This window comes from Neophocaena asiaeorientalis, unplaced genomic scaffold (genome assembly GCF_003031525.2).
Source record: "Neophocaena asiaeorientalis asiaeorientalis breed wild unplaced genomic scaffold, Neophocaena_asiaeorientalis_V1.1 scaffold134, whole genome shotgun sequence".
Classification (NCBI taxonomy): domain Eukaryota; kingdom Metazoa; phylum Chordata; class Mammalia; order Artiodactyla; family Phocoenidae; genus Neophocaena; species Neophocaena asiaeorientalis.
The window spans coordinates 12,511,506-12,531,633 of NW_020185339.1; the positions used below are offsets into that span (position 1 = coordinate 12,511,506).

Genomic DNA, 20,128 nt, shown 5'->3' on the forward strand with positions numbered 1-20,128 from the left:
AATATGCTAAACCATTTACAAAAAAACTCCTAGAACTACTATGTAAGTTTTGCAAGGTCAAAAGCAAGATCAAGATATGAACAAAATCCTACTTCTGTATGCTAGGAATAGCTAGTACAGCTCCAAATAGTTTCCTCAAAATTAGACATTCAGGCATAAATATGAGATACATAGTTATAAATCTAACAAAACATGTGCAGGTTCTGTATGGTGAAAACAATGAAACACTGATGAGATAAAAGACATACTATGTCTAAGAATTGGAAAGCAATATAATTAAGATGTCAACTCTCTTCTAATTGATCTATAGATCAATTAAATACAATGCCAATCAAAATCCCAACAGGATTTTTTAAACAGATTAACAGATTTCCATTAGTCATTAGGGAAATCCAAATAAAAACCACAATGAGATCAAACACACAAGAATGGCTACATTCACAAAAGTAGACAAGTATTAGAGAGGAAATGGAAAAACTGGATCCTTCATACATCGCTGGTGGGATGTAACATTGCTCTAGGTGCTGGAGATACAGTCAAGATACTAAGTAAAAATAAGACAGGAAAGATACCTGCTCTCATGGAATTTTCACGTAGCTAGAAAATAATGAACAGAAATGATTTTTGATAGTGATAAATGTTAAGCCAGACAGAGTATTGTGATATTGCAAAAGGTATACTGGATAAAAGTAATAGGAATTACTTTCTGAGATTACAATTGATAAGTCATCATTCAAAGGATGAGATGTGTGTATATGTGTGTGTGTGTGTGTGTGTGTATGTATAAAAAGGCTCACCTGTTCAATAAGGACTCAAAAGTATTTTCTCCTATTTATCATCTTATTAAATAAAATAGTTTTTCTCTCTTTATTAAACACATGTAACTAACCAAGGGATTTTAATCTACAGAAAATGACCACTATTACCATAACTGATATACTGTTTACAAAAAGCCAAGAATACTAATTTTAATTAGGTTTGATTTTTGAAATACTGAAATAACGAACACATTCCTATCTTCATTGATCCCTTGGGGTATAAAGCACTCAGGATTAACCTAAATGAAGATATTTCTAGTCTATCTGAATGCCTAAAAACTGAATACTAGTTTTTAAGAATCTTAACTCATTTTTTCTATCTTCAAAGGCACAATTTACTCTATTATCTGTCCCACTTTTTTACCACGTATAACCCCACTTAATTTCCACTTTGTACTTGTTCTATTAACTTTTCTTCTACATTACACATTGTCAGACTGAACCATCCTTTGTCCTGTTTTCAACTAATAACTTTTTCCTACTGATTGTGCAGTTAAACAGTTATCAATATTTGGTTTAAACAGTTATCAATAAGACAACAAATCAATTAGACTTATCCTGTAAAAACTTTTAAAAAATGTGACATACTGGCAAACTAAAATTTTGTAGTGAAAAAACAACTAAAAGATATCCTTCAAAATTTGGTGTCCTTATTCTTAAATTTCTACATACCATACACAAGCAGCAAAACCTACTATTATTCCCCTAACATTTAAATTTGTTCTTTCCAAAGGTCAAGTCCAATTTGATACAAGCACAATCAATGTTTATGGTCAAAATATAAAATTTAATAACCTTTTAGTTATTTAGATAAGTTTAAAACTATCTTCTGGCCACAAGTACACACTGCTGATTTAATCTGCTAAAACCCACATTAACTCTCCTCAGTTCCAAGGCCAAATAAAAATATTACTGCACTCAACAAACATACAGAGGATTTAAAATAATCACCATCATCATCATCAATCTCAAAAGTCCACAAAAGTGAGGTGGAAAAGTATGTCCTAGAAAAGTATCTGCTACCTAGCAGGCATTAATTAAACTTTGCTGAATGAATAAACGGTATGAGAAAAGCACCTACTACAGAAAGTAACTGAAAAAAACGTTAGTTTCCTGGTTGCTTACTCCCCACTAGCATATTACTCTGAAATAATTAACCACCAATAACGAAGAGTTGATATTATTGGTCTTTTCCCCCCTTCGTTATAATTTACTAAGCCTTCTAAGCTGTTAAAAAAGTTTTATGACTTATTATTTTTATTAGAATTTTACTTAGCAGAAATTTTGTGACCTAAAGCAGCGGTCCCCAACCTTTCTGGCACCAGCCACCAGCCTGTGGAAGAAGCGAGCGATGGGGATAGAGCGATGGGGATCAGCAGATGAAGCTTCGCTCACTCACCTGTTGCTCACCTCCTGCTGTGCGGCCTGGTTCCTAACAGGCAGAGGACCAGTACCAGTCCGCAGCCCAGGGGTTGGGGACCCCAGACTAAAGTAAACTAATCAAGACCTTAATCACTTTCATTAGATGAAACTTTTAGTAAGCATAAACATGTGTTTCTTCAAACTACTAATGAATACTAATAAAAAATACGAAACTGCAGCTACATGGGTAGGCACAATTTTGTTAAGTAGGTAAAAAGGAGATGCTAGACACCACCACCCAAAAAACACCATTGAATTACACTCCTATTTTTTACAAGAGCCTAGTATGTTTGCTTTACATACAATGTTTATATACAACACCTTTAATACTTCAACAATATTCAAGTTAAGTATAATTACCTCCAATTTAGAAAAAAGGAAACTAAGCTTCAGAAATGTTAAGTAACTTGCCTGTATGTATAGGATGGTAGAACAAGGACAAGGTTTCATGTCAAGGTCATTTAGCTGTAAACCTTTAACATTTTTTACTATTAAATCACACCTTCACATAATTGATACATAAATTTAAGTCTAGCAACACACAATCTGGAAGAGGATCATCCTCATGATAGAGGAAGAAATGCACCAAAACTGTGGAGGGAGGGACACTCACTGTACCAAATACGCATTCATTCAACCAACATGTTTTTAGGCCCAGTTAGAAGAGCACAACAAAAAACTATCCAAAAGAAATGAGTGATTGGTACATGAAACAACCCTGAGGAAGCAAAAATATTACGTTGAGCAAAAGATGTCAGGCACAAAAGAATGCATACTGTACAATTCCATTTGTTCAAACCGCTAAAAAAAATTCTAATCTACAGTGACAGAAAGCAAATCAGAGGTTTGCCTGTGGCTACAAATGAAGACTGCCTGGAATAAGAACTCTGGGTGTGATGGGAATGTTTCTATCTGGATTGTGGTGATGGTTACATGGTACATAAATTTGTCAAAACTCTTGTTAAAAAAACTTAAATGGCTGTCTTGTATTATACATAAACTTACTTAACAAAGTTGATTTAAAAATAAGAATGGTAAGGGCTTCCCCGGTGGCGCAGTGGTTGAGAGTCCGCCTGCCGATGCAGGGGACATGGGTTTATGCCCCAGTCCAGAAAGATCCACATGCCGTGGAGCAGCTGGGCCCGTGAGCCATGGCCACTGAGCCTGTGCTCCGCAACGGGAGAGGCCACAACAGTGAGAGGCCGGTGTACCGCAAAAAAAAAAAAAAAAAGAATGGTAAGAAAAAGCCTTGAGAAAAAGAAAAAGAATGGCATTATTTCCTATAGATATCAAAATGAAAATGGGTCCTGCCTTGAGAAAGCAAAATCTTAATAGGAGATACATGTAAATATATTTTAAATCTTCCTAAAATATTTAAGTAACATATTAATGAGCTTTAAAAAAAATCTTAGTATAATAAACATTTGACAGAAATCAGTAATAGTAATACTAGCAGCATTAGCTTCCTTGTTCTTAACTGCCCTGTCCTCTTACTACAAGATTTAATTCAGCCAACTAAAGTTTCCTTACTAAGTTACAGTTTTTCCTGCAAGGAATTTACATCATATATGAATCTTCAAATGTTACATATATATTTTTGTAATCTACTAATTGCATTACACTTGCTTCCCAATTTAAGAGCTAGTTCTATAGATATAAGAAATGCTTTTTAAGTAAACATAGAAGCCACACTTAGCATAATTCAGAGCCATAGATAAATATGGAACTTCTGGTATTCCAGAAGAAACAGTGCAGTGATTTTCAAAATACAGACTCCAACAGTGGGCCATGAAATCAAGTGAGTCAAAACTACCATGATGTATAATAGAAAACATCTGAATGCATCTTGCAGTAAGGAAACTGTTTTCTGAGGGTTTTTTTTTTTCTTTCAGTCACACACGTGTGCATCGACACTCAACCTGAATCCACACTATGGATCCTGGTTTAAGGGGGAAAAAAAAAAAAGTGAATGCCTCCAGAAATATACTAGAGCAAGAAGAATAACAGTGTAAAGAAAAGTCATAAGCTTTGAAGTCAAAGACCTAAGTTTTTATCTTAGTTCTGTCACTCATTAGCTATATGAACTTAGGGAAGTTAATTATAGGCTGTCCTACAGAACCTTTATTTAATCAACTGAAAAATGAGAAGCATTCAACAAACTTTGCATAACAACTGTGAAGAGTATATGTAAGATCATTTTACATAAAGTAAAAGCCAAAGACCTTATGATGGCTTTACAAAATCTTTCCTAACTTACCTCTAGTCCCTACCTTTTCTTCACCCATCTACCATTCTCCTCCCTTCCCACCACACTCCAGCCACATAGACTTCCGGCAATTTTTCAATCATAATACATCAAATCATAAAACATCCTCTCCCAGGGCATTTGCTCTTGTTTTTGTCCATTCCTGGAACCCCTTTCTCCTGAATATGCACGGGATTGCTCCCTCACCACAGGCTCACTCAATCACTTTCTAGGGGAGGACTTCCATGACCAATTTAAATCTGAATCCCATACATACATCGTACTCCTTTGGTCTCTTTCTCTCCATACCCACACCACCATCTGCCAAACCATGTTTTATTTTTTATTTTGTACACTATAATTCCCTTAGAACAGTGCCTGACACATAACAGGAGTTAAACATTTGTCAAATGAATGAATAAATAACACACAAAGTATCTAATAAAGTACCTAAATCTTACTTTGCATACTCTCCACTAGCAAACCACTTAATCTTTTCAAATTTATCCATGGATATCAAATTGCCCTCCAGACAGCATAAGCTTAAGAAAACAGTAAAAATATAATCTGATTTTTGCATTAACATAACATCTTAGCTACATTTTTAGTGTTGCTACAGTATATTAGACAAAAATCTCCTTAAACTTTCACATTGTCACTTTAACCTGTTTAAGCCACTTTGTCGTCAATTTTGGTACAGTACCACTATGTTTGCTAACTTCATTTATTTGTGTAATATTAATTATTAGTTACTTTTTCCCACAGGAAATATTACTTACTTTTCCCCACAGGATGCCTAGGAAGGGACCACCAACAGGATTATAATTATTTTACTCTTATTCTTATTTTTATTCTTATTATTACTGACAATAAAGAATATGAACAGAAAACAGGTAAAACACAAATTACACAATAAAAAGATTCACTCTTCAGAAAAACAAAACAATTCAACTTTTTTTAAATTATAAGCTTACACCTTCAAAATTTAGGACTTTTTTTTTTTTTTTACACAACCATACTATACTCAGTTTCACTGACAATAAAGTAAAAAAGATAATTCACACATAGCTGGTTGAGAATGTAAACTGGCACAGCCTTGCTGTAAGGCAAGTAAATATTAAAAGCTTTGGAAAATAACTTTTCATACATTCAACAAATATTTGTCAGGCCCTATATGAGGCTTCAAATACACATTAGTAAATAAAACTGACTTGATCCCTTCTCATCCTCTAGTGGTGGAATAAGACAAACTGTTAAATAATGATTAATTGTAAGAGATGCTACAGGAGGAGGGGCCTACTTAAGAAAGGGCAGTTGAGGAAAGTCTCTCTAAGAGGTATCCTTTATGCTACAGGCCGAGGTAAACACTGTGCATATACTGTCATTCACTCTTAACAATCCTGAGATAAATATCATTATTATACCTATTTTACAGGAGAGGGCACTAAAGCTTGAAAAGTAATTTGACTAAGGACACAGCATTACATAATAAGCACTGAAAGTACCTCTAGTACTTTAAAATAATAATTATACTTACAGAAGTGTTTTCTAAAGAAATAACCAAATATGTAAACAAAAATTCAGATACAAAACTATTCATCACAGTGCTACTTATATAAGTGGAGAATCAAAATAAAATTAAATGTTCAATAATAAGGAATCATTAGGTCAGTTATGCTCTGGCCATTAAGAATCATATTTTGGGTAAATACTAAATGACACTGGAAAATGCTTATGATGTAAATTTTTAAAAAACACAGAGATGATAAATCAGTAAGTATAGCCCAATTTCCCTATTACAAAAATGAAAAGACTGGTTGTCTGTGGATGTTTTATCTCTTTTATTTTTTTAAATAAATTTATTTATTTATTTTATTTTTGGCTGTGTTGGGTCATCATTGCTGCGCGCGGGCTTTCTCTAGTTGCGGTGGGCGGGGGCTACTCTTCATTGCAGTGCATGCGCTTCTCATTTCAGTGGCTTCTCTTGTTGCGGAGCACAGGCACTAGGTGCGCGGGCTTCAGTATCTGTGGCTCGCGGGCTCTAGAGCACAGGCTCAGTAGCTGTGGCACAAGGGCTTAGTTGCTCCGGGGCATGTGGGATCTTCCTGGACCAAGGCTCGAACCCGTGTCCCCTGCATTGGCAGGCAGATTCTTAACCACTGTGCCAACAGGGAAATCCCTCCTCTTATTTTATACTTCTCTTAATTTTCCAAATTTTCCACATTCATTTTTGTTACTTTAATATCAGGGAGAAAAACCAAAAGAGACTGGAGTGCTTTTAAACATACACACACACACAAACAGTGGACACAACAAATAATGTTTGCCCAGGTTAACTGTCTTCTAGTTTGCAGGACTGCAAGTCATTTTTATTTCCTTCTTTTCCTCATCTTTATTTTCCACTTTTTCTGTAATAAGTATATGCCATTATTACTACTTTTTTTAAACCACAGTCTCCTTCAGCACATAACCTCGCATTTGCTTCAGCCACTCAATAACAGTATTACTTCCTTGGTATGCTGCAATAATATATATCTGTATTCAAGAATCCAAAACTACAAAATAGGTATAGGTTATAAGAAAATCATTTCTGGGACTTCCCTGGTGGTGCAGTGGTTAAGAATCCGCCTGCCAATGCAGGGAACACGGGTTTGAGTCCTGGTCCAGGAAGATCCCACATGCCCTGGAGCAATTAAGCCCATGTGCTACAACTACTGAGCCCGCGAGCCACAACTACTGAAGCCCGTGCGCTTAGAGCCTGTGCTCCACAAGAGAAGCCACGGCAATGACAAGCCTGTGCACCGCAACGAAGAGTAACCCCTACTTGCTGCAACTAGAGAAAGCCTGTGCACAGCAACAAAGACCCAATGCAGCCAAAAATAAATAAATAAATTTATATTAAAAAAAAGAACATCATTTCTATTACAAGAGTCTTCCCTTTAAAAAATTCAAATCTCCATACATTAATTTGAATAATGTTAGAAATCAAAGGAACGTAACTGTCCTTTTTCTGTGCCAACTGATAAATCAGAAATAAATACTATTTCTGAAATACTGTTAAAACTGACAGTCTAATTTTGCAAAAGCAAAAATACATATCTTTACCATGTCTTGGGATTTTGGCATGTACATTATTTGCCCAAGGCTGGCATATACAATAAAAATAAAATCTATTTAACCATGTACTTCAGGTTGTAGACTATTCTGAAGAATGAATTCTCTAATGACTTCTACTTAATTGCAGCAAATTAAGTAAAAAGACTTTGGCTTTGTAAACTTTTCTAAAATGTGCTAACAAATCATCTTCTTCTTAGAATAATAAACACAGTGGACATAAATCAATATTTGATGCCTGAGCATACTGCTGTACCTGACAATCATTATTCATTATTACAACCATCAAAAATTATAAAGGGGCATATCTTGTTCAGGATCTGAAGATACGGAGGAGTTTATTTTATACGTTTTATAAGTTATATATGTAAGTTTTAGATAGGAGAGAGTTGTCTTTGCTCCATTTAAAATTATTTGCCTTAGATATATGAAAAATGGAGGAGCAACCTGAGAATTGGGGGTGGCAAGTTTCCAGTTTCTAGAGTTTTACTATATGTTTTTAGAAGGAAAACATATTTTACTTGAAAGCAACTTTTTAAAATAACAGTACGAGATTAATCACAATCAGCAGAACTCACAAGCACATATCATCACTAACTAGATTTTTAGAAGGGTGACATGAAAAGCAATGCCTTTCCCTTCAATACACAATCATTTTCCAAATTCATTACTCTGTGATTCACTTTCCTTACTTTGCTACTGCAGCTACTTAGTACTATTCTACTTTCCTTATATGGTATTTATTTTAGTGCTTCAAAAGGCTCAGACCCAAAAGATCTTTAAAATTATTCATACACATTAAACAATGCAAAGAATATACAACCGTTTCAAACTACTGCACTGACTTCTCAATGCTCTAATTACAAATTACAAATGAATTTTATTTGTAGGGAAAAAAGGCATGCATGATGTTCACAAAAATATGTCTGGCTAACAATAATAAGGAGAAAGAACACAGGTTACAAAAACGAGGAATAAACCAGAATATTCAAAATCTTTCACGCTTAATGAAGAGGGAATGAAGACAAGGTAGACCTCCTGTTATATACACTTACACAGAAAGTATCAGGACCTCATCATGCAAAAAAATATGCAAGTATTAACTGCCTACTCTGAGACATAGCAGAATCATTTTTTCCCCGCACTCTTCCACGCTCCCCACTCCAATAGCCAAGTATTTAATTAAATAAAAATGAAGGGCAAACCACATGAATGCAGCAGTACCACAAGGTAAATTGAATGAGTGAATGAATAAATGAACCACACAACTTAAGAAACTACTAGTTTCATTACAACCACTAATAATCAGGACTCATTACTGTAATTTCACATGCTTTACAGTTAGCCAAACAATTTTGCTTTCAATACCTCAGTTCTCATCAGCAACATTAGGAGGTATAAATGACTAAAACGCTGAGGTTCTCCAATACTAATCTGCCCAGCCACACAGCTAATAAATTCATGGAGCCCAGACTAGAACCCATCTTCTGAATCCAAGTGTGGTAGTCTTCCAAAATAATATATTATCCCTCCATTAAAGATGAGCACACGCTCAAAGGTAAATAAGTGACCTTTCTCAACTTCCAAAAAGTAAATTATAGGTGCTATATTAAATATTTCCTCTGAACTTCCTCCAGAATTCTGAAATATTTACTCTGTATAAAGGAAAAGAGGAACCAACATTGCTAAGAACCTATTGTCAGGTGTTTTGCACTGTATTTGATCCTCTAAATAAGCCTAAGAGAAGATATTTTATTAATTTTAAGGAAATGGAAACTAAGGCATAGAGAAGTAACTTGCTATAGATAACCTAACTCAGGCTGTAAGTGGTAGACACAGTCCGAGTCCTAAGTCAACGCTCTCCCATTAGATTTATCCCATTTAACAAAGGAATTATTAAATGCCTATTAGGTGCCATGCACCATGCCAAATGCTTCAGATAGAGCAATGCTAAAATGTATCTATGCTGGGCTTCCCTGGTGGCGCAGTGGTTTAGAATCTGCCTGCTAATGCAGGGGACATGGGTTTGAGCCCTGGTCTGGGAGGATCCCACATGCCGTGGAGCAACTGGGCCCGTTGAGCCACAACTGCTGAGCCTGCGCTCCGCAACAAGACAGGCCGCGATAGTAAGAGGCCCGTGCACCGCGATGAAGAGTGGTCCCCGCTTGCCACAGCTGGAGAAAGCCCTCGCACAGAAATGAAGACCCAACACAGCAAAAATAAATAAATTAATTAAACCACATTAGAGAATGGTTGAAAACACTTAAAAAAAAAAAAAAGCTCCTTCCTGAAATAAAAATGTTAAAAAAAAATGTATCTATGCTACCCAAAATATTACACATAATACTTAACACCATCTAAACAAAATTCCTCGTAGGAAAAACATGTCTAGACTGTAAGAACAAAATTGCACTCTTCTTGTTTACATTTATAAATTTGATACAAAAAAAAGCATGGTGTACTCTATGAAACAAATTGTGGCTAATTCTCATTTGCCTCAGAAGCTCATATTTAAGTGGCAAGTCCCACTCCAAAAACAAAAGCAAAAAACAAACAAAAACACCCACAAGAGTCTTTATTCCTAATATCAACCTTATGAGGTAAACACAGTTACCTATCCACATTTTTCGAGTGAGAAAACTGAAGTTTAGAGAGGATTAAGTTACACGGCTAATTAAAAGCATAATTGGTGATTCCAACTCAGGCTGGTTAGTACCAGAGACTTTAACAAAATCATGTAAAATTCCAGCAAAATATAACTCCCTTTAATAGGAAATAGTTATAATGAGCTCCATTTTATTTAGTCAAAAATGAACTAAACAATTAGGCAACTTGGGCAGCTCCAAGTCATCATGTAGAATCATTAACTTTTGCTATGAAAAAGTGGTATATAATGCATACTATCAAAGTAGTAATTTGCTCAAACTGCATTCTTAGGGAATCAATTCTTTTTATTTAAAAACATTCATTTGGGCTCTTTTTTTTTCAATGTCATAATAAATAATGCTAGCAACCTAAAATAAATGCACAGCTGTTATGTACAGTATTTTGAAGAACACACACACTTCAGCATTGTAAAATATGCACTGCTAGCAATATATTATAGGTATAAGCTCCTATGAATGATTATATTGCTAATTTAGATTTTTTTGGTATTACTCTAATTTACTGAAGTAATGTTAAATCTCATGCCTGTAAATAATGTCAAATAACAACATTCAAACTCTGCCTGCCCTAAAACTTACATAACAAATTCCATCCATTAATATAAAACTTTTCATTATGGACATTGGTTTATATGTATAACAAGTTCTCTGGAAGATAAACTACAGAATTTCAAAGTTCTTAATAATTAAAAATCCTGCCAATATGAATACAGAATAACTCTATAATTTCTCTAACAGAGAGAAAAAAATCCTTCAAAAACTTTAGAAATACACTAAAGCATCAAGCTTGTAAATTTAATTATAAATCGTCTGTGGAATCTAAAATTTCTTCCTGAAGCACAAATCTGATTTTCACTCGCATTGTCAAAAAGAAATTGGTTATTTATTCCTCATCATGTAAAAAAGTCTCTCACACTATGGCAAATTCATTCCCTCAGTCAACTTCTCATGAGGTCGCAGAACTGCATCAAGAACGATAGATTACTGTGCCATTCTCTAAATCCAGCCTAGTCTTCCAGACTTTTTGTATTTGCAATGCTGATTCTGCATCCTCCCCTACCTAAGTGAACTCCAAATCACCCTTCAGAACCCAGTTCAAACATCACTGAGCAGAAGCCAACTCTTTAACTCCCTCAAACAAGGTTGTTCTACTCTAGCACGTACCCATAACATGCGCCACAAAAAGTGAACTTCAAGAATTATTCACTGCATCTCTAACAGTGTATGGCACATAGTAATATTTATTGGACTGTACAAGGAAATCTAAGTAAACATGAAAATCATTACTGATTAACTTCTTAGAAAAATCTATCTAAAATATTGCAAAAACAAAATCTTTTAGAGGTTTTGATAATTCTATGCAAACACAAAGAAAGTTTTAAGTTTACTCTCCTTTATAATTTCCACTAATACAGAGATACCCCCCGACACCTGATCCAGAAAACATCATGGCCTCTTAAATGAAAAATAATTCTTCCTCCCTATAACTCTTCATAAAATGTATTATAAATTACTGGGTCCATCACAACATTTTCAGCAGTTGAAAGACAAAGATTTACATCTTAATCATCTTTTTCTTTTTCCCTTTAGAGTTTACCCCTATTTATGCAGAAAGCACTAAGTAACTACTGATGAAATTCCTGTTTTCATCAAACATGAAAAACTTGACTCTATCTCAGGGTCTTCTATTCTTTCTGCCTGGAAACACACTGACCCAGATTTTTGCATGGCTTTCTCCTTTCTCAGTTTCTGCTCAAAAGCCACCTCCAGAGAGGTCTTGCCCTCAATCATCCTACTTAGTCTCCTCCTTCCATCCCTAACCAATTACTGTACCCATATCCCCCTTTTCTTCATCACAGTTGCCACCCTCTGAAATTGTGTTTACTTGTTTATTATCCGTCTCCCCCTCTAACACGTTAGCTCCATGAAGGCGGAAACTTGTCTTGTTCACCATCATATATACCCAGCACTTACAGCAATGTCTAGAAGAAAATAAACACTCAAATTAAAGGATTTAGTTGAAAGTGTCTACTCAAAAACAAGCAAGTTCTATGAACTTTCCATCTGCAGAGAGAAGAAAAAGTCTTCACTTTCAAACTATGCTCTGAAACATCTTAATAGCAGTCAGAGGTCAAATTCCCTGAAGCACTGGACTATATATAATTGTTTTATACATACATATCTATTTTAGATGTGTAATTCACAATCATACGTAACACAAAAGTGCATCATATATCAAATTTAAAATTTGGAGACTGCTATCTCTTCCATCAGGTTAAATAGTTTTGCTACAGACCTCAAAGTTTGGCCTGACATGTCTATGAATATATGTACAATTTCTCTTAAGTGTGCATAGATTAGAAAGTTTCTATAGCTCTGAATTTTTTCTAATCTAAAGCCAGACATACTCACTCACATAAAATTATAAAAACGACACCCCTAAAGCACTATTCCATGCACTACTAAATCAAGAAAAAGTTAGCACATGACTTCAAAGTATAATTGTGCAGTAAGTAAATGTGTAAAATGTAGTACCTGTAATATAATATTATTACTTACTCTCACTATAACACAGGATTATTACTAAATGTTTTGGTGTTTCTTGATGAATATGTTTATCATTTTAAAATATGTGAGCAGCTGTTGCATTCTCCCAGAAAGTCAAACTTGAAACACAAATTTCCTAATACTTCTCTTTCAAATTTCCATATTCAATTAAATGATCCTGAATCTTCAGAATGATCAATTAAAAACAAAAAACAAACCTTCTGGGCTTCCCTGGTGGCGCAGTGGTTGGGAGTCCGCCTGCCGATGCAGGGGACACGGGTTCGTGCCCCGGTCTGGGAAGATCCCACATGCCGCGGAGCGGCTGGGCCCGTGAGCCATGGCCGCTGGGCCTGCGCGTCCGGAGCCTGTGCTCCGCAACGGGAGAGGCCACAACGATGAGAGGCCCGCGTACCGCAAAAAAAAAAAACAAAAAAAAAACAAACCTTCTACTTACATCTACTTAATTTGATAAATCAGGATTTTCCCTATAGAGTAGCATTAAATTAAGTGAGAAAGACACTAGATGATGAGTCCAATCCAAGGATAAAATGGCCTTCAAAATTCCCATTTACTAATTTTCATACTAATCAAAACAGTTTGATTGTTCTATCTTTATGTTAATGTTAAAAATTAACCTTATTTTAAAACTTAACATCAAAATGACAACCACAGGGCTTCTCTGGTGGCGCAGTGGTTGAGAGTCTGCCTGCCGATGTAGGGGACGCGGGTTTGGGAGAGGCTGTAACAGTGAGAGGCCCGCTTACCGCAAAAAAAAAAATAAATAAAAAAATAAGCATCGTAATTTACAATGTAAAAAGTAACACAAAAACACATTCCTGCCAGATATGACACAAAACCAAATGTTCCTCTCGGAAACACACTGTATTACATAATCTGTCATTACATTTTGTCCAGATGCTGATACAAGATGGAGTAATGTTTCAACATCCAAATATATAAATGGAAAAATGGTACATCAATAGGTTTGAAAAAATCCAAGTGTACTCATTGTTACCTAAAGTGCCAGAACACAAAACTCCCTCTTGCTTATTTTATCATTCCTTGGCAAAGTAAATATGTACTGTATGTGCATTCTCATCTACTTTCATATAAGGAGAGACCTTTCAATTCACTAAAAGCAGAGAAAAAACTGATGTTCCCAGTACTAGAACAAACTCTCTTTTAAAATAATATACTCTCTGTATCTTCAGTAGCTTTTAGTCATTAAAGTCAATGAAAAAAAAAGAAAAAATAGTCAATGAAAAATACGTAGGCAAATGAGACATTTCTAAGATCTTAAGTCAAATGTTTAGCATCTTGGGACTTCCCTGGTGGCTCAGTGGTTAAGAATCCGCCTGCCAATGCAGGAAACAAGGGTTTGATCCCTGGTCCAGGAAGATCCCACGTGCCACGGAGCAACTAAGCCCTTGTGCCACAGCTACTGAGCCTGCGCTCTACAGCCCGCGAGCCACAACTACTGAAGCCCACACACCTAGAGCCCATGCTCCACAACAAAGAGAAGCAAAGGCAAAGAGAACAAAGAGAAGCTGGAGCACTGCAACCAAGAGTAGCCCCCCCACACACACACCACTGCAAATAGAGCAGCAAGGAAGACCCAACGCAGCCATAAATAAATAAATAAATAAATTCATTAAAAAAAAGTTAGCATCTCCACTAAATGCAATTCTTTAAGTCATTTACTGTTTTGATTTCTATAGTTTAAAAAAGGGACACAAAACTGGTGCACAATCTCTTATTCAAGCCCTTAAAGGCCACGTATTTCTCAGAATTGGAATTTGTCAGATTTTAGAAAGTTAAGATAGCATATATATTACGTATGACCTAACACCTCCCAGGGTGGCCTAGACAGCACTTGCCATCAAATATATTACTATTTCTGCATCAAAACAGAAAATCAGGTTAACACAGATAGACCATGAGTAGGCTACCAATTTCAGTTGGAATTTGCCTTCACACTTGCTTTTTTAAAAAGTCAGTTTTTAGAGCTTTTGGAAATTTGGACAGCCAATAAAAATACATTAAATCATCTCATCCAGTTTTCACAAGGAGAATGGTATTCAAAACCTAGAGAACTCCTACTTTGTACTAGGCACTAGGTCAGGCACTGAGAGTAAAAAGGTGGGGGCTAAGGAGGAGGACATAGAATCTAACGTCAAAAAGCCCAAATCTAATAGAAGCTCACTTTAAGCAACTGTAAATATATTATGGGGTAAACACAAAGTATCTCCTTCAACCAATGACCTTAGCCATACAAAATACAGCAAGAAATACAGACCTTAACACTGCCAGAAACACTTTGTTACTTACATCCTTCCCTCAGTCCTGTACTCACTCCACACACATTTTTCTAAGAAGCTGGTTATCTAGTTGCCCATAGGTAATTAAGAAGCAGAACTGTAAAAAACAATTCAAGGAAGTTAAGGAATGCAGGATGCCCTTCTACCCATACCCTTCTCCAATCTGTTGTTTCCCACCCGTGGACTGGGCAACAACACGTGACTGCACTGTCAAATGACAATTTGGCACCAGTTCAGTTGACTGCATATTTATTGATAACCTACTATGTATTATGCACTTAGAAGGTACCAGAAATGTAAATATAAATGACAAAGCCCTACCTCTCAGGTGCTTACAATCCAGTGGAGGTTAAGGTTGACGGTGGGGATGGACAGTAAATTACAATACCATGTGACACATTCAATAATAGAAATTTGAAGAATAAAAAGCAGTACAGCAGAAGGATTTGGGAAATCAGGAAAGGTTTCTTTAAGAAAGTGACACCAGAGTAGTTCTGAACGATAAGAAATTTGTCAAACAACAGAGAAGTGATACTAAAAATACCACCACCATCCCCTCCAAGCCCCACATAAAAACATATGCATGAAAGCAAAAAAAGGGAAAACTTTCAGGGTAAGTGGCAGATATGTCCAAAATATCTAGCTATATCTAAACAGACTTAGGTCCCTGGTGTAATCATATACAAAATATTAAAGTGTGTCCAGAAAAGGAAAATTATGTTTTTTTCCTCTTAGGTAATTCATTTTGCATTTCATGATTATATAAGCTATGTGGCCTTACCAAAAAATAAACATTGTAAACCATTTTATTAATGCATAATGTAGCATATCCCCAAGTGATAATACCAAGAGATTATCATCTGTATTTCAGAGAACAAGATGTCAGAAAAAAAATATTAGGAATTCTTTTTTCCAAGTCATTTCTAATAGTATAGACAAAGTAAATAAATAAACAAGCCATATCAGCATGACTTGTCATGAAAGGAGTTTTAAGAGTTTAAAAAAGGATGTCAAACAGAAAAACTAAAGCAACAAGAAAAAAATATATATATATAGTATTTAAGTTGAAGAAGGAAAAGTTCAACGCACAAAACCAAGTTAAAAATTACAAAATAATTTTAAAACCTTAAAACCCTAGTGTTCAATTTGTTTTCAAAGGTAGACGTTCTACAACAGACACCAATTTTAGTATAGATCTTTCCAAAAATACCTAGTAAAAGTCACAATGAAATTCAACTCCTCTAAGTATTATGGGTAGAAATCATCCATAGTAAGGAAGAACAATCACATGCATCATCAACCAGAATGATTCCTGTCACAGCACTAGATCCTTTGATATCAATATTGTGATACCAATATTGCATGTAATTCTATTCAAACATTACAGTGCAACTCAGATTAACTCTGCCTCTAAAACTGCCCTACCTGGTACCTTGGTTTCTTTTGCTTCTTTGTGCTACGAAATCCACTAGAAGTCTAGGTAACAAAATCTTATTTAGTAGTATCTTTTCTGAAGATTGTATCACTGTTTGCATAAATTGTCCTCAAATGCCTATTAAGCAAGCACATGGAAAGTTTGCCTTTAAATATGTAATCATCACAAATGAACTTCCTACAGTTAAAAATGTTGACAATTAAAAAATACTGTTTAACACTGCTTTTTAAAGAGCAAAGAATAGTTACCTTATTTTTACCAATCTAATAATGTCTAGTCATTATTTCATATTTAGGTGTGAAGCATACCTTTTCTTTATTTTTCTGTATTATTAGAAAATCTTATGAAGCATATTTGTGAGTAAAAAGGGTAAAACTCTAACTTCCCACGGGTTGCAAAAAATTCTGTAAAGGTCTTTCAAAATACAAATACTTTTAATACCAGTATCTGCTGAAGAGATAAGAACCAAAACAACTGGGTTAGAAGCACTTCTAATGAAATCTACTCATAAATCTAAGTATTTATTTACTTTTGAACAAAGAGAATTTTCAGATTATAACTAACTGTGAAGTACCTATGAAAAATCAAAAAGTAAATTAAATATTCAAGGTTATTAAGTAAAAACACAGGTAACTAATTCTCTTGGGGAGGAATATCATTCTGAGGTTTATCTTCTAAGATCAAGTAGTACTTCAAAATGAAAGGGAATATAAATCACTCATGCATTTTGTCCTCATTTTTCTGCCATATAAATTTACTTTAAAACTAAAGTATTGTAGAAACTAAAAATCTTTAAAAGGTTGTATTTCTTGCTTGGTTAAATGTACAGGCAATTCTAATTCCCCAAGAGTATCAGATTAGGCTACAGATATCGCTATACAGTATACTTAGAACAAAAGGGTTCTGCCAACAAATGATGCTTACATTAATTAGAATGCCAAAAAATGTGAAAGTTTCTCAATTCCTATCTAAAATACAATACAAAGTAATCACAGAAGTCACTGCAATTCAAGCCCTCAGGAAAAAAAAAATGAGAGTAAAGAACCTTTTTAAAATTAAATGAGGATCTTACAAAGTCAAGAAAGAAGTGGAGAAGTTTTGTCTTTTTTTTTTACATGCACTTTGTATTTTTCCTTTAGATTTAATATTACACGAGAACTACAAACTGAAGCGGAGTTCAACATACAAAGTTAACTAAAGATCTTGGTCCATTAAGAAGTATTTCAATGAAAAGAGATCTGAATGTACACATCAAACCACCTGAATGTAGCCATTTAGCCATTTCAGTCCACTGTGATTCTTAAGCAACCCTTTAAATCTGGGATAAAGTTATCTTCCAAAATTGCAAAAGAGATGTCTTCACTGGCGTTTGGGAAATAACTTGTCAAATATACCAAGTATTCCCAAACAACAACATAAACCCGGTATGTAAAGAGATATTTTCAAATTTCTAAGCCCCGCCCCCCTACTTTATCACTTCCACTTATGTTGTTTTAAGAGGCAAATAACGCTGTACTTATGATTCTAGAGGTCTAGAAATTCCTAAAATCAAGCATGACAGAAAATCTGTTTAACTTTGAACTCTAAATTCAAGCATGGCCTCCCTCGTGAACAGATTCTAACTAGGTACTTCCTACCATTTCGCCAAGAATCTAAGGGTTGATATCACTGTATTTAATTATTAGAAACCGTCCAGAAGATTAAGAAAGGAGTAGGATTCTTTGACCAAGAGTTTTGAAACAAAATGTGTTGCATTCGGTCTTCTGGATGTTGAAAAGTGAAGGCATCTCTTAGGATTCGAAGGAAGCTGATGTTTAGGTTCCTTCCAAGAGGTTGGTACCCGTATGTAAGACTTTTGTAGTTGTAATATACCCACAGTGCCTGGAATAAACGCAAATTCTAAGACCTTGGAAGTGTTCTCATAAAAGGAAAAAACTCGTATTCGCCAAGGCCCATAGTTACCAAGAGTTAGAGGCTGTCTCTCCTAGACGGACCACAGAGCCTAAACTAAGAACTAGGAGCGCCTCTTTCAACCCCAGTCACTTGTTCCGCGAAACTTTTAAGTTAGACCCAAGACAGCCAAAGGTGGAGAGGCCCCGGCGGAAGTAGAAACCTAGGGCTAGCAACTTCACAGACAGAGGCGCCTCGGGTTCCTCCGCCGCCCCAGGATTCTCCGGACTAAGTCTCTACCAGACCACGGAAGCTTCACCCTCCGGGTACGGAAGCAGAGGAAGCATCCCAGTTGCACTCTTTCTCTTCCACCACCCATAGCCTTCTGTACCCAAGGGCCTGGCAGCTCCTGAGGCCCGTTAGCCACTCCAGTGTCCCCCACCTTTTACGTGTACATACACAGAAACACACATAAGTTGCAGATGATGTGCGTGTATTGAGAGAATGTGAAGGGCCAGAGACCGCGGCAGCTGCCAGGAAGGCGGCAGCGCCGTCTAAAGCGGGCCCGGGGTCCTTGACCACCGCCGCTGCCGCCTTCTCTTCTTCCCCAGGAAGCAGCGCGGCGAAGGCTCCTCCGCGCTGGAGGGAGCCCGGGGGAGAGGAGTCTGGGGGAAACCCCAGCGCCAGCTGAAGGGACCCGGCCTAGGATCCAGAACTGCCGCTGCAGCGACCCGACTACAGCGACGCTTTACGTCCCGTCCACCACCCTCCCCATACACACCCCGAAAATTTGCCAAAAACTCACCGCATGAATTTTCTTGTCCCGCGGATCCAAGATGGCGACGTATCCACCGCGGAGGCTGCTGGGAGCAAGACCTTTACCCTCTGACCCCCGCCGTGACCCCCGTCGTTCCGACTTCCCTCGAGGCGGCGGCGGAAGGTGGGAGCGGCGATTGCCTACGGGACAGAGTTGGGGGTGGTAGACCGCTTCCTGCGCGTTCGAGACGGGTTGGAGAGGAGCGTTTCACTCCCTCACTTTCCTCCCTGCGGCCTCCACCGTTTCTCTCACCGACTCGTGGGGAGGTTCGTAGCTTCTCCGCAGTCGTTACAGCGAGCAGGGCCTCTGCGGCCCCTACGGCTCCCCTGGGGCCGGGTTGCTTCGCAAGGACCACGGGCCCTAGGTCCGAGGAGGACCGCGGGCTCCAGGGGCGGGGAATGATGAGGTGGCGTCGGTCCGCCCTCCCTGGGGACGCGAAACGTGTTTGTGTTTGTGTTTGTGTCGGACACCCCGCCCCCCTCCACGTCCGCCTCGTCCCGGCCCCACCTTGCTCCAGCCACCTGAAACTGATCTGATCACTATCCCCTTGTCTTCCCTCAGCCCCCGAAACCTCCGGTGCTTGTTCACGCACTTCCAGGGACTGGCAGCACATCACCATCACCTCTTGAGAAGTGAGTTCCCCTCAGCCAAAAACCCTTGGTATTTTCTACTCACCCCCCTTTCTTTTTTGTTGTTGTTTTTTAACTTGTCGGGAGGGAGCATATTGGAGAGCAGGTTTTTAAAATACTGTTGGGTGAGCTTTGCTGAGTTAGATTTATAGCACTTTTCTCGCTCCCACTCCCCAGTCCCCACGTAAGCTGGAGTGACTGCCTGCGCTGTCACCAAGACCGTTTGA

General features: G+C 37.1%; 1 protein-coding gene across 5 annotated transcripts in view; it reads right to left on the bottom strand.

Annotated features, from left to right (window-relative positions):
* Nucleotides 1–19,352, bottom strand: part of CNOT2 (CCR4-NOT transcription complex subunit 2) — a 110,961-nt gene extending 91,609 nt beyond the window's left edge. For 3 of the 5 annotated variants that reach the window (XM_024736976.1, XM_024736978.1, XM_024736974.1), the window contains exon 1: nucleotides 19,261–19,326. In XM_024736976.1, coding sequence (XP_024592744.1) covers nucleotides 19,261–19,265 — 5 coding nt within the window. In that variant the 5' untranslated portion in view covers nucleotides 19,266–19,326. Of the gene's footprint in view, nucleotides 1–19,260 lie in introns of all 5 variants that reach the window. The other 2 variants (XM_024736975.1, XM_024736977.1) reach the window with 2 other exon arrangements.
* Between the last annotated feature and the right edge of the window lie 776 nt (nucleotides 19,353–20,128).